Source organism: Parus major, chromosome 1 (assembly GCF_001522545.3).
Source record: "Parus major isolate Abel chromosome 1, Parus_major1.1, whole genome shotgun sequence".
In the NCBI taxonomy this organism is placed as follows: domain Eukaryota; kingdom Metazoa; phylum Chordata; class Aves; order Passeriformes; family Paridae; genus Parus; species Parus major.
In genome coordinates, this window is record NC_031768.1 from 75,474,521 (window position 1) to 75,488,000 (window position 13,480).

General features: G+C 35.3%; 1 protein-coding gene across 3 annotated transcripts in view; it reads right to left on the bottom strand.

Annotated features, from left to right (window-relative positions):
• CNTN5 (contactin 5) overlaps positions 1 to 13,480 on the bottom strand; it is a 602,350-nt gene that overhangs the window by 25,909 nt on the left and 562,961 nt on the right. For 2 of the 3 annotated variants that reach the window (XM_015638922.3, XM_015638933.3), the window contains exons 17-19: positions 10,326 to 10,484; positions 9,749 to 9,898; positions 861 to 931 (exon numbers count right to left, since the gene is read on the bottom strand). In XM_015638922.3, the coding sequence (XP_015494408.1) occupies positions 861 to 931; positions 9,749 to 9,898; positions 10,326 to 10,484 (380 nt within the window). The remainder of the gene's footprint in view (positions 1 to 860; positions 932 to 9,748; positions 9,899 to 10,325; positions 10,485 to 13,480) is intronic. The other variant, XM_015638959.3, reaches the window with a different exon arrangement.

Here is a 13,480-nt window from a genome sequence, read left to right on the forward strand (position 1 = left end):
CACAATTCCAGCCACCCGGTATTTTTGTTCAGGATTCAGAAAATTCTCTCCTGATAAGAGAGGAGTTGATATTTATCCTTATAGAATATAAAGTAAAATAGAATATAAACTGAAATCAGCTCTATCTCAGATGTCTCTGGTAGCTGGTGTTGAAAAAGGCAGATGCCTCTTTAGACGTCCTAAAATTTGGCAATTGAAATAATTAGAATTTGGTGTGTCTTACTGAGTCCCTCCTCAAATTGGTTAAGATAATTTTTTTTTCTTTATAACCCCATATATTTATTTGATGGATTTTTCTTGAGTATTTATATATAAATGTATGTATGAATTTTTATGGATCTGAAACTGTTCATGATGAACCTAGAAGTTTTGAAAACTCCTTAAGAAAAGTCTCTGTCCTACTGTTTTTTTATGATTTGAAGGGAAAGCATCTCTCCCACTGGCATGATCACCACAAATATGTCCTCGACATTCTCTTTAGTTTATTTTATTCAAAAATTAAAAATAATTGTTTTTTAATTGAAGTTCAAAAAATTTTTCAGTCTTTCCTTCTCTTCTCTTAGCTATTATTTCATCTGGTGTTTACATAAGATCCAGAAAAATGAAATAAACCCAAGCAGCAAATCAGGAAGAAAAGCCTGATAAATTAGTAGAACTTCAGAGCTGATGCCATAATGTCTTCTACTCAGACCTCATGAAAATCCACAGTATTTTGAAATTTTAGATCCTATTTAAGAGTGGTTATTTTGTGTTTATGTGTTGACAAGGTTTGTTGTAAGGAAACCCTAGCAGAGTACTCTTTGCTTTGGGCTCAAAGAAGTTAACATGAAACAAAACCTTTAAACAGAAATATCTCTTACCTCCCATGCTATTACTAATTCATGTCGCCTTCCACTTCTGCCACTTACATTAGCTGGAGGTGTCTTTGGCACTGTGTGCAAAAAGGAAAAACAAAGCAAAGCAAAACAAACCAGAATATCCAAGTTATTGAAGTTTTCCCCACAGTAAAAAGTTGATGCAGAAGACATGAGACTCTTGTTTCAGAACAGAAATAAAAACATAGCACTCTAAGGTAAATAAAATTTGCTCAAGATTCATTTCAGATAATTGCATACACAAGTTAGAAAAATCAAAGAAAACATAAGCTGAGAAAGAAAATAATATTGGAATAAAAAACTGCTTAAGCACTATGTCTTCTGCAGATTGGTAAAAATTTCACTGTGCAGATCACCTAAGAGATAAAATAGGAATTATCTTGTTATTGTTTTTAATTTTTTAACAAAGAACCTGAAATGCTAGGAAACCTGACATATTTCAGATTTTGGGTAAAATCTTAGAACATAATTAATAATGTCTCTATGATTTTTCAGGTAGTTAGTGATTGAGAATGTTTTAATTATTGTAAATCTATTTTTCATTGCTCTACTGGGGAGCCAACTTTCAGAAATTTTAACGCAACCAACTTCAAACATCCCTCATGATTTCTTGCAAAATGCTGGAAGAAATACTACCCACAGTTCTTGAAAAACTGAGCTAATCATTGCAGTTTTAAAGCAAATGAGCAATGGATTAAATTCTTTAAAGTAAATTGTAACTATCATCAACATTTTTATTTGGATTATCATATTTTGCAAAATCAGAAATGTCACTCGTTCCATTGGAACTATGTAATTTGTATTACCTTGTTTAGTGCCTCTAATGAAACTCATCAAATGGCCAAAGTCTTGAGTTTATTTCACTGTGAGGAGGCAATACCTGGATTATCTATTTGATTAAATATGTCCTAAGATACAAACATTATATTTTCTTCTTTACAGCAGAACATAGGTCATTGGTAGAAACGCACTGTGAGCCTTTAAGTGTTTAGGCCTTATTGCGTGTTCTTTAGCTTATTTAGTGAGTAGCACTATGCCTTTTAACTATACAAAATGAAGTGCATTTAAAGAAATGTACACAGTCCTCTCTGATTCCTGTGCTGTTGATAGCTTGAGTTCAACAAAAAATGCAGTTTTTATTAAATCCTGCTTATCCACCTAAGACTTCAGAATTCATTTGGGTAGTCACTTTTTGAACCTTGAATTCCCCTATAAAGAACAGAAGCCTGATTCTGCTTTTCTTCATAAATGATGCAACTCCACAAAGTGTATGGATTGATTCTGATACAAACTGTTGGAAAGGAGGCATGTGTTATTTTTATCTGTGGCTCTGAGCAGACAGATAGGGGTGATTTCTAATGTGTTTTTCTTCAATACACATTTGTTCATCTGGAAAATATGGTGCCTTTGACTTCCTTCCTCCCTTCCTCCCTTCATTCCTCCCTCCCTCCCTTCCTCGTTTCCTTCCTTCCTTGTTTCCTGTTTCCTTCCTGTTTCCTTCCTTCATTCTTTCCTGCTTCCTTTCAGAAACAGAATTTCCCTCTGGGTTTAAAAACAGGCGAAAGAATATAATCAATGTGCAACAGTGTGACAAATGTTCTAGCATGAAAAGATGCAGATGAAGCCTCATCTGACAGTTAATTAACATCCAAAAATTATGATGCTATCTCTAATGGAGCATATTTAAACCTTGTTTAGCACCCATTTTTCTCTTGCCTCTCTAAGGTATTTTTGGATAAATTATAGAGACAAATAGAGTTTTTATGTAGGTGCCTGCCACATTGGAAACTAGAGAGTATGCTGTACTCCTCTGAAGCATCCAACATGATGGACTTATTTAACCTGCAGCATCCTCTTTCTAGAGTTTTCTTGTTAACAGCATTGCAGACTGTGGCCCTATTTAAATGAATAAACGTTAAAAGAATAAAACTGTCAAAAGGATGAATTTCTTTTGCACAAAACTAAAATGTACACTCACACAGTGAAACTCTTTTAAATGAATAACCATTAAAAGAATAAATGTGTCAAAAGAATAAATTTCCTCTGCACCGCAGCAAAGCAGAGTATAGACAGTTAGAGGGAGACAATTTAAAATGAGTAACTATTAAGTGAAGAAAACTATTAAAAGAAAACATTTTTTGCCAGGCACCAAGGCTGTACATCAGGCATGCTTTCAACACCATCCCCTTAATATCAACATTATATCTGAATTTACTCACTCATGGCCTAAGTTTGTTGCCATGCAATTAATGACTTCCCATTCTTTATGCTGCTAATTCTCAGCAGTGACGTTCATGGACATGGACTTGCACCAAATACACAAATATGACACCTAAACTTGGCTCCTGGAGACAGGATACATGTGCCTGGGTTTGTTTAGGGTTTTTCAAAGCTGAGAAGTTTGGTATTTTATTTTCTGAATACATACACCCCCACACTTAGTGCAAGCAAACAAAAATCTTGAAACAAATGTGCCAGGAGTTTGAGTTGAATGTAAACAGCAGGGTTTTTTTTTTACTGTTTTCCATTTTCATGAAATTACTGTGATATGCTGGAAATGAAAGTCAAATTAAACTCTATTAAAACTTATCTCCTCTAAACCAAACAAAAAACTCATTAACATTTTCTCTAAGAGCAGGCATGGAAAATGTAGCCCTCAGCAGCCCTACAAAACATTTGACAAGATACTTAAGATATAAATGAAGAAAAGGTGATATGGAAGGATAAAACTTACACATGAAGCCATGACAATTGTTTAATAATTCATGTGTATCTTATCATTACAAGCTAAATATGGATGAAAAGCAGACAGTTTTAGTTTTGGACAAAATATCTATAAATAATTGCTATTGCTGAGGTTTTTATGTATGGGAACAGTGGTTATAAAGTGCTGAAAATTACTGATGGTGTCATCTATATATTTTAAACCTATTTTTTAATGTAAAACATTTAAATATGGAAGCTTTTGAAATGGTGGGTAATACTGACACCACAAACATATGGGGTAGATGTTCACTTTCCTTCCAGACTTCCACTGTGTCCAATTTTTTCAAAATTGGTCTGTGCTTTATGGTGATTTAATTAGATTTAAAAAATTCCTTTCCCTTCAGTCTACATGGCTCATGGGTTATCTGTGGGGTTATTTTTAATTTAGGTTTTTTGCTTATTTTTTAAATTATAATGGTGGACTGCAAAGATGACCTGATTCAAAGATTTTTTTGTACTCAGTTTTGGGAAAAATATTAATGCTTATTAAATATTTCATCTTCACATTATAACAAATGAAGCAGAGCAATTTGAGTTAAAAATGTATAGTTTGTATTTTGCTTCAATTATTAAAAATAAAAAAAAATAAAATTAGAAATACAGATGAGAGTATTGGAGCTTGAATTGACAGAGATTTTTAATTTTAATCCAAAATTATTATTTTCATTCTAATTTGCTAAAGAAAATAAATAAGCATTTTGTTTAAAAGCAGTTTTACACTCTGTGTTTTTAAGGCAGTGAATGAAGTAAAAACAAAGGTTTAAACTAGCTCTAGGTTCCTTTCCTAATAGAAAGGAAAATATCACACTAAACCCAGAAAAGCTGAAAGTATTTGTAAGCCAGTTCATGCTCTTTTTAACATTCCAGTCTTGTAAGTAAAATTTTAAAATGTTATTGAATGAATAATTAATAATTTAAAAGTGTTTCTGTTTGTGTCTTGGTCTGATTGCTATTTTTTTGTCCCCAAGGAAATGTCTAGTGTGTTATTTCAATATGTTTTGTTTATTACCAAGAAAAAATACAGATTCTTCATTTTGTAATCTGTCTTAATTTTTGGGCAGAACAAAAGTCTTTAGCAGCCAAAATTATAATTAATTACAATTGCGTAAAAATGATTGCATTATTGCAGCAGAAACTTGAATCTAGATTTGGTCCCTATCCTTTATTAGGAAATAGATGAGCTAAAGGGAAGACAAAGAGAAGCAGAAGTCTTACAAAACTCCTGTTTTTAGACTAAGAGATGTTAATATGAGCGACCCAAATTTATAATTTATAGTTATACTATAGTTTATAGTATATTTTGATATACTAATGATTCCAGAATTCCCAAATCCCTATTCCATACTTAGTTCACATGGTCTTTCTTATTCTAATTGAATCCTGTATTTTTAAGATATTTTCCACATGGATATTTTTTATATAAATCCTGAAACTTGTCAAATAAAGGAAAATTAAGGAAAATGTTGATATTGCTACACTTTTTTGTGGGATAAAAAATAAACTTGTCTTTTTTAGTCCTTAAGAAATGACTTGTACATTTTTTCAAGGGTTGCTGCTGCTATTGCTGTTACTTATTTATGTTAATGCTTTTTATAATTTAAGATACATATGTAGTTTGAAAAACAATACTTTTTAACCTTTTAAGAGATATGGGCAGGGGTAAGAGGGCTTGTCACCAGCTTGGCAAAATTTTTTAATGTGAGACCAAAGTTATAACATATTCATAACATAGTTTTTTCTTCTCAGCTGCTTTCCATTCTCCCTCCACACGCATGTATGTATGTGTGTGTGTGTGTGTGTACATCTCCTGCAGTACACATCTAGGAAACAGGAGGCTGTTAAGTGAAAATGCTTTCACTCTGTGAAAAACCAGCCCTCAAGTAGTCACCCTCCCAGCATAACAAGACACATCTGTTGAGGAATGAAGTGTACAACATACCAGCATCTCAGAAGAGGATGACACACATATTCAGCTACTGGAAAACAAGGATGCCACTTGGCATCCTTGGTCTCAGCATCTGAAATGTTGTTCTAATTTCCTCTGTATTATTAACATTTGAAATTAATTATGAGGTTGAATTCAGTTCTATTCATTGACAAGAGGGTCATATGTGACTGCAGGACTCTGCCTGAATCGTCTCCAAATCACCAGCTATAGGGCTGAAATCCTGAATGCTGTGGCATACGTATGTGCTATGGGACAAAAGCAGGTGCCTTCTGCTCCATCTTCTGTCACATGCACATTTGGATTCCTTGTCAATATTATTTTGAGCCCACAATCCAAAGTCTAAGTAGCCTCCAGTAAGTGATTACAGCCTACTTTCTCCTTCTGTTTTTCTTCATGGAAAAAGCACATTTTCTACAAAAGATTTAGTAGACCATGTCATTATCTGCAAATGTCCCACATACAGCAGGTTACTTTTTTTTTTTTTTTCCTATTGTAAAAGTAGTTTTGATAATGGGAAAATCTGGAACTTCTTTTATACAAATCACAAATAAAACAACAAAAAACTGAAAATAAAGCCAGTCTAAAATGGCCAACTTTTTTTCCTGGGACAGAGACATTTCCTGTTAATCTATGAAGGAATTCTAGCTGAGAATAAGGGCAACTTAATGGAACATAAGGACTTATTAAAAACAAAGCCAGTGTTCAGTCTGTTACTAATAGAGTGCATTACACTGTTACCTCATAAAATCAAGTTTGCATGCATGATTAACAGGTTAAACTTTGATTCTACTCAATTTCTCTCTCTCCATGTTTCCCCATGAATAGATAATGTAATTGATGCTTTGCCCCCAGGCTTCAAATGCCCCGACTGTCTTGGTGGAATGCCAGACGTATTTAAATTCATGTTATTGTCTCTTTGCAACTTGTGGACCTGTAAAATATGTATCAAGGCTAGAGCTGACAGGAATGCAGCAGCTGGCTGTAAGTTAGATGTGCCAGAAAATTGTGGTATTATCTGTTCCAATGGAAGTAGCAATGAAAAGCAATCATGTTAACTAAATATGAGCTAAGTAACAAGATTAGAGTTTAATTAAAAAATTAAAGCAAGTCAAAACTTGTTTATTATTCTGTTGGTTTCCTTACACTATCTGAATTATTATTTTCATAGGTATTTTTAGATAATGGAATGATATAAGGTGTTGTTACTATCTTGGATAAGCAGTGATAAAATATGTGAGGTGTGGGGATAAAAAAAGACTTTTGTCTCCAGTCAAATTATTTGTGCCATTAAACTACAGATGCAGATTTCCATTAAAGTGTAAAATAATGGAACCAGAATCATACATTTGCTGCCTCTGTGGATTGTCTACACAGCTACCATTCAGCCTGATGGGTCTCAACTCTTACCTGAACCTGAGTCACAGTTACTTTCTCAGATGGGAGATGAGTATTTCTGGATTTTTTCCCAGTGCAGGGGAAACCTGCCTGTTTGCACTTGTGGGACACATCTACCATCAGTGCAAATAGCCAGGTTTTTCTGCCTGGGTCATGAGTAGGGAGGTTCATGCCATGTAATTTCTGAAATCTGACCTATCACGTAAATGTCCTTTAAGAGCTGAGATCAATGATATTAGAACTGGGCATCATGCTAATAGACAGTTTCCCTTGAAGCTTCCAGATAAAAAAAATTAGTAATAGAGAGATTGTGAAAAATAATGGATCAATGGGTTCACTAAGATAGGAAATTATGTACTAACTTGAAAACCCATATGAGAACTGTTGTAAGCAAATGAAAACTTACTGGTTTCCTGTCTCTTTGGCATCTGAAAACTGTACCAAGGGTGATAATTCCCAAAATTAGTGAAAGGCATTTTGTAACACAGAGGAAGCAGACTCTGAATTTCAGGAATATCCAAAGTTCAGGAAAAGCTGACTGCCTAAATGAAGCTGATCATGAAGGCTCTGACATTTCAAGAGTATTATACGTATTATGTGCAGTATGCCGTTTTTCAAAGAACTATATGTATAACAGTTTAGGCTTTTAAATTTTATTTGCTTCTTTATTTAAAGCAGAATCCATTGTTTTATTGTTCCAATTTAACAACCCTGTGCAGATTCTAGATTGTTTCTTGAGTTAAAGACTCTGTTCTTTCTGATGGTGATAATGGTGAAATATTACCCAGAAATGAATACCAAGCACCAGATGAAAATTCATCACCACATTGCATGCTTTGTCTTTCCCACAATTTTTTCTGCTGATCGATATTATGATTTATCAATTCATTTTTACAGAGGTAAAGTTGCAGAGAACATTGAAAATGAGTATGCATTAAGGAGAGTTTCACATGAGAATGTTTTAGTAAACAGGGCCTTACTTAAACATTGGACAAGTAGAAGAAGGAGCCTAAAAACATGATAGCTGGGTGAAAACTAACATTTTCAAACTTCACTTTGTCAGAAAAACTTAAGCCCACAGTTTGACTTCACTAGGTCGATTAAAATACTGAACCATCCTCGTGAAAACAGGGAAAATATTCCTCAGTCTGAAAGAGCACAATACCAGGGGTGAAACCTACTTCAGGATAAACTTTTTCCAGAATATTTTTGTCCTCTCTGATATGTATCATCTGAATAAATAGAAAAGTTTTTCAAACATCAGGGTCCTGAAGAATTTGTACTACCAATGAAATATGGTACAAAATTAAGGAAAGAATAATGGTGGTGAAGAAAGGGAGGTTTTTAAAAATAACTCAAGATGAAACTACCTTGTGCTTTTTATTTAATTTTCATTTCCTCCTTTTCTTAATGGAACAAAGTATGGAGCATCTGAAGCTTCTGCTATCAAGTTGCTGAATTTCACACTGTGGGGAGCTTGAAAAAGATGAGGGGGACAATTTGAAATGAAACATCTTTTAACATGCATGAATAGGAATCAAATCACTTCAGTGCTGTTCTGTGATTGTACAGTGAAATTTAATATCAGCTAGCAAATATGCTGTTATTTAAGGCAGGAAAACATAAATATGTCTTATTACAACTGCAGATAGGTTCGTTAGACTTCATCTGAAATAGAGCATCCAATATCAGGTGCCACAATGTGAAAGACAACTAGTTCAAGTTCAGGGAAGGCCACTGGTGGAGGGGAGCCTGGAGTAGTTGCATTGTGAGGAGAGGCTGGGGAAGCTGGGCTTGTCCAACCTGGAGAAGAAGTGGTGTTGGGGGGACCTAACAGCAGCTCCCAGTGCCTGTGGGGAGGTCACTGAGGAGGTAGGAATGAGGTCTTCACAGTGGTGCAACAAGTTACTTAAAATTTATTCAACTGATGAAACATCAAAACACAAAATAATCTGTCCAGGCATCCTAAATAACACAGAAGAATGAAGAATAAACTGAAAGTGTTCTGACATGTCGTTCTCATCTGAGGCTTTGTCCAAATCCTGTCTCTAACTCTTTCTGCTTCTTAAAATATGTCTTTCTAAGTGCCTAGGTATTTTACTCAGATTCCCAGTCCTTCCTTATCTGCTTTATCTTCCTTTGTTCTGCCTAATTTATCATAAAGGATTCCAAATCTTATGAGTCCATTGTAACTTTCAAGAGACCTAAATAGGATATTTTGTTTTTTTGGTCTCTCACAGTATCATCCTAATTAGAAATACAATGAAATTTATTAAAATGTAATTGTTCACAGTAGAGTGTGCAAGACAAAGAAAGACTTTGAATACAAGGTGTTTTAAATTAAGCAGCTTTTTATGACTTCCCTATCTTGCTGAAAAAATTCCATGCTCTGTCAGCCAGAGAAGTTATGAAAAATTTGGGGAAGTGGCTGCTTAGGAGCAGTTGTTTGAAGACACTGCAAAACAGCCTAATTTAAGGTCAGCAGTATTTTATCAGAGGGAAGACATCAGTGGCTTAAGCATAAGATAAAAAGTAAAGCAGCTCAGATGAAGGAGAAGAACAGGGAATGGTTTTATTTGAAATTTCTGTAAGTTAAACAACATTCTTGTAATTAAAACAGACTCCCCACTACAAATAATATCACCTTGGAACTGTGATTATTGGACTCACACACGTGTACCAAAGCGATTAGGTCCATTATTATATTAAAGCAGTTCTTTTTTGTGATGGTGCTGTAAAAATAACCTTTTTATCTTGACCTTACCTGCTTCATTGGTTCTGATAACTCGCGATGGTGCACTTGGGTCTCCAGTTCCAATTTTGTTGGTTGCTACTACTCTGAACTCATACTCCACCCAAGGGTTCAGTTCCACAGCCATAGCTGACTCCATGTCACCACTTATCAGATCTGGAACTGCAGACAGTAAAGACATGGATAGGTCACTCAGAAATCTGAAGCTGACGTGCAGTATCTCGATAGAAAGCAGAGTTTGTGGTACAACGTGGTCATTAGAAATGACTGACATCAAGGATCTAATATGTCAGAAATCGCAGCTAGGTTTTTGGCACTGTAGTATTCCTGAAAAGACACAGATTAAAGGATTTAGGTGAGAGCTTTCTGCTTATTCACAGATGTATCGTGGCAGGTGTCTTTGTACTGTCCTTTCAGAGCTGTTGCTAAGTAACACAAAAGGAATAAAAAAAAGAAAGAAAAAAAATCAGTGATTTTATTTTGTCATTGTTTTCTTATGAGTATCTGTTCCTGTAGTTGCCAGTGATTATTACTGTTATGATCAGGAGTTTTGAACAGTCTACTTGTGTTGTTTGAAAATTTTTCTCACCTGTTTTTACGGTCTGCCAGCCAAGAGAAAATGGACTGCGTGCTTGCAGGTTGTAGAGGGAGATAGGGCTGTGATTGTCTGCCCCAGGACTCCAGGAGAGTGTTGCTGTTGTGTCTGTTATTTCCTCCACTATTACAACCCCTGGGGGACCAGGAGGACCTAGAAATAAAGTGGAATAGTCAAACAGACTACACCATCATCGTGGATGTGCAGCATTAATACAGGAGACGCATTCTGTAGGGACCCGCTGCAGTTCAATATCCATGAAACACGAGAGCTAAGATAACATCATGGAGATACCTCATTTCCACGATTTCTGATGGCAAACTGTGATTGTTGATGCTCTTTAGATGCTGAATGAGTGAACATCAATTATCTTGTCAGAGTGACAGCAGAAGAACTAAAAAAAGAAGCAGATTAAAAAACACCCCCAAAACGCCATTATAATTGTTCTGAACCTAATAGTAGAAGAAAAACAGAGGAACTTTAAGAAGCATCCAGGCTAGACTGAACCGTCACAATCACTTCTTCCCTTTGTGTGAGACTTGTCAATGGGAAAGACAGATTGTAAGAAAAATGAAGCACAGGAGGATGATCTTCATGAAGAGCAATAATATGATCAGTACCTGAATCAAGAATACAACATTCATCCTTTTTCTCAAATTCTCCCACTCAGGAAAGCTGCATGGATTCCTGCTAGAAGTTCATTAACTGTTTGATTGAAAACTACTAAAACTAAAATAAAAAACCAAACCCAAGTATTTTAAAAGCTGAAAATTATTTAGAGTCCATTAAAGCCCAACAAAAAATCACATGAAAATGTCTTGATTTGAAAAGTAAAGGATCATTTTTTTCCATTTAGCCCCTCTAAGTGAGAATATGCTAATCACAATGTATAGGCTAGTGAGGTCTCTGGTAACAAAAATGACTTTGCAAAGAAAAATGTGGCTGTAACATCCCACTCCCATCCATAATTTTCTCATTTAATTCTTTTTGATGATTGGTATGACTGGTGTTTGAAACATTGTCCATTTACACTTGCTGAACTAAATTGGAGGCAAGCTTGTCTTTGATCCTGGTTCAGGATCCTTGTCCATAATCATTTTTAGACAGATGTTTTGGGGAAACTGTGTGTCTCTGTCATGTGTAAATGCAAAACAAACCTCTTTCCTGTGGTTTCTTATACTTAAAAGCTTATATAAGTCCTGGAGGACAGAACTTGATAATTCCATAAAATAATCACATTATTAATTATAATATTTTATATTATAAAATATATATTTTATGAAAAATATATATTTTATGGCATCCAAGGCCCTTCTAATTGTTTTCCATCTTCTTGCTGTTGAAGGCTGATGTTTTCCTTCTGCTCCTACACAGATGGAGGACTGTGAAATCAGAAGTGCACCAATGGACACTTTCTCCCAAAATGGAGCTGCAGGAAGGGAACAAAACTTCATTATTAGAAAGTTACTGCTGGTACACTTCTGAGGGAACCCAATGCTTTTTGAACATATCATGAGCTGCAGCAGAATAGGACCATTGTAAACCTCCATTCCTCTGAGCTCTGGTGAGTGGTGTGGTCTCACTTGCTGAAATGTCAGAGCTCAGCACCTGCAGATCAAAGTGGCAAACGCAGGAATCTGGTGTCTCCTTTTGAAGTTACAGCCAGTATTTCTGCACTACAGAGTTTATCATTTTTATATTTTAGTGCTATTTTATGCAATAAAATCTTTACTGGTTTCTCAGTCCAAGACTAGAAACAAATACATCTGAACATCAAGGGCTAAAAAGAACCCCATTATTGAAGTACTTGTATATACCATGAATTTTTGTCATTTGCGGCTGCTGACTCAATCTCCATCCTCTACTGTTTCAGGCTATCTGTTGATGTAGGAAAATATTAGTGAATATTATATTTCTTCTGAAATGCCTTCGACTAAAACATGGTTACACAAACTGTGACAGCATAGAATCAGAATTTTCTAATAGTTGGACTCAATATCTTCCAAGTGAAAGAAACATTGAGTCCTATAAATGAGAGAGCAAATTGTGCTATTCACTTGCCTCTATTTGCTTGGCAATGATCTACAAGCAACTAATTGACAATAAAATGTTGGAAACATATGGCATTTAGAAATAATAGCAACAAAAAAGAGAAAAAAATGTTTGAAATTCAGATTCAATTCAGTAAATTTTAGTATTATGGATATATGATGGAAGAATGTTGTCTTCACAACACACTGCAGTCTTCACAGGAGCTTGGGGTATGGCTCTGGGCCATAGGAATAAGCTTTTCCATTTCCATGGACAATGAACATCTTTGCTAGGAATCTCTCTCCTTGCTCTGCCTGCTCACCAGGCTTGACTTTGGTGCTGTCAGTGCCTTTGATGGAGCCACAAGCAATGACTGGAATAAGATGGTGCCACCCCTTGGACACCTTGCAGCACTTGGCCTTCCAGAGTCCCATTTCATCTGCAGTGCAAATGTCTTGCTTTTCTTCCTTGGAGAAAACATGGCAGAAAAATGTGTTCTCTGCACTCCTGCCTTCCTGCCAAGTGTTTGCTGTTTTTTGCTGGGAAGCACCAGGTCAGAGCTTTGTCTCAGAATAGAAAGTCCCGGGGCTAATTTAATAAAATAGGGTGATTCTTCAATCTCCATTCTCTACTGTTTCAGGCTATCTGTTGATGTAGGAAAATATTGGTGAAATTTTTATTTGTAGCCATGAGGGAAAGTTTAGAGGAAAGCTGGGATTTTGATACAATCATATGCTTTTGCTGGGTTGGAGCCGTAGGCCCAGAATTATATGATGGTCCCAAGCAAAAACAAAATTAAAGGGAAACATTTTAGTACATTTCCTTTATAACAATATTTCTCCCATGCACTCTGAATATTGCTAAAGAGTTTCTAGCCACTATATTATAACAAAAGAATACACACCTTGCTTATATTAAAGGTTGTAAAATAATATTTATGCAGACATCCCCTACTAAATTCTCAATATATTTTGTTGTCAGAGTTCTCATGTTTTTTAAATGCTTTAAATGCATTCCTAGGCATGACAATGTGTCATTATGCTTTTGGAGATGTGTGCTCTTACACAGTCTGCAGGGTGACTGCTAAAAAGCATTTCAATTTCCAACAGCAGGCATTC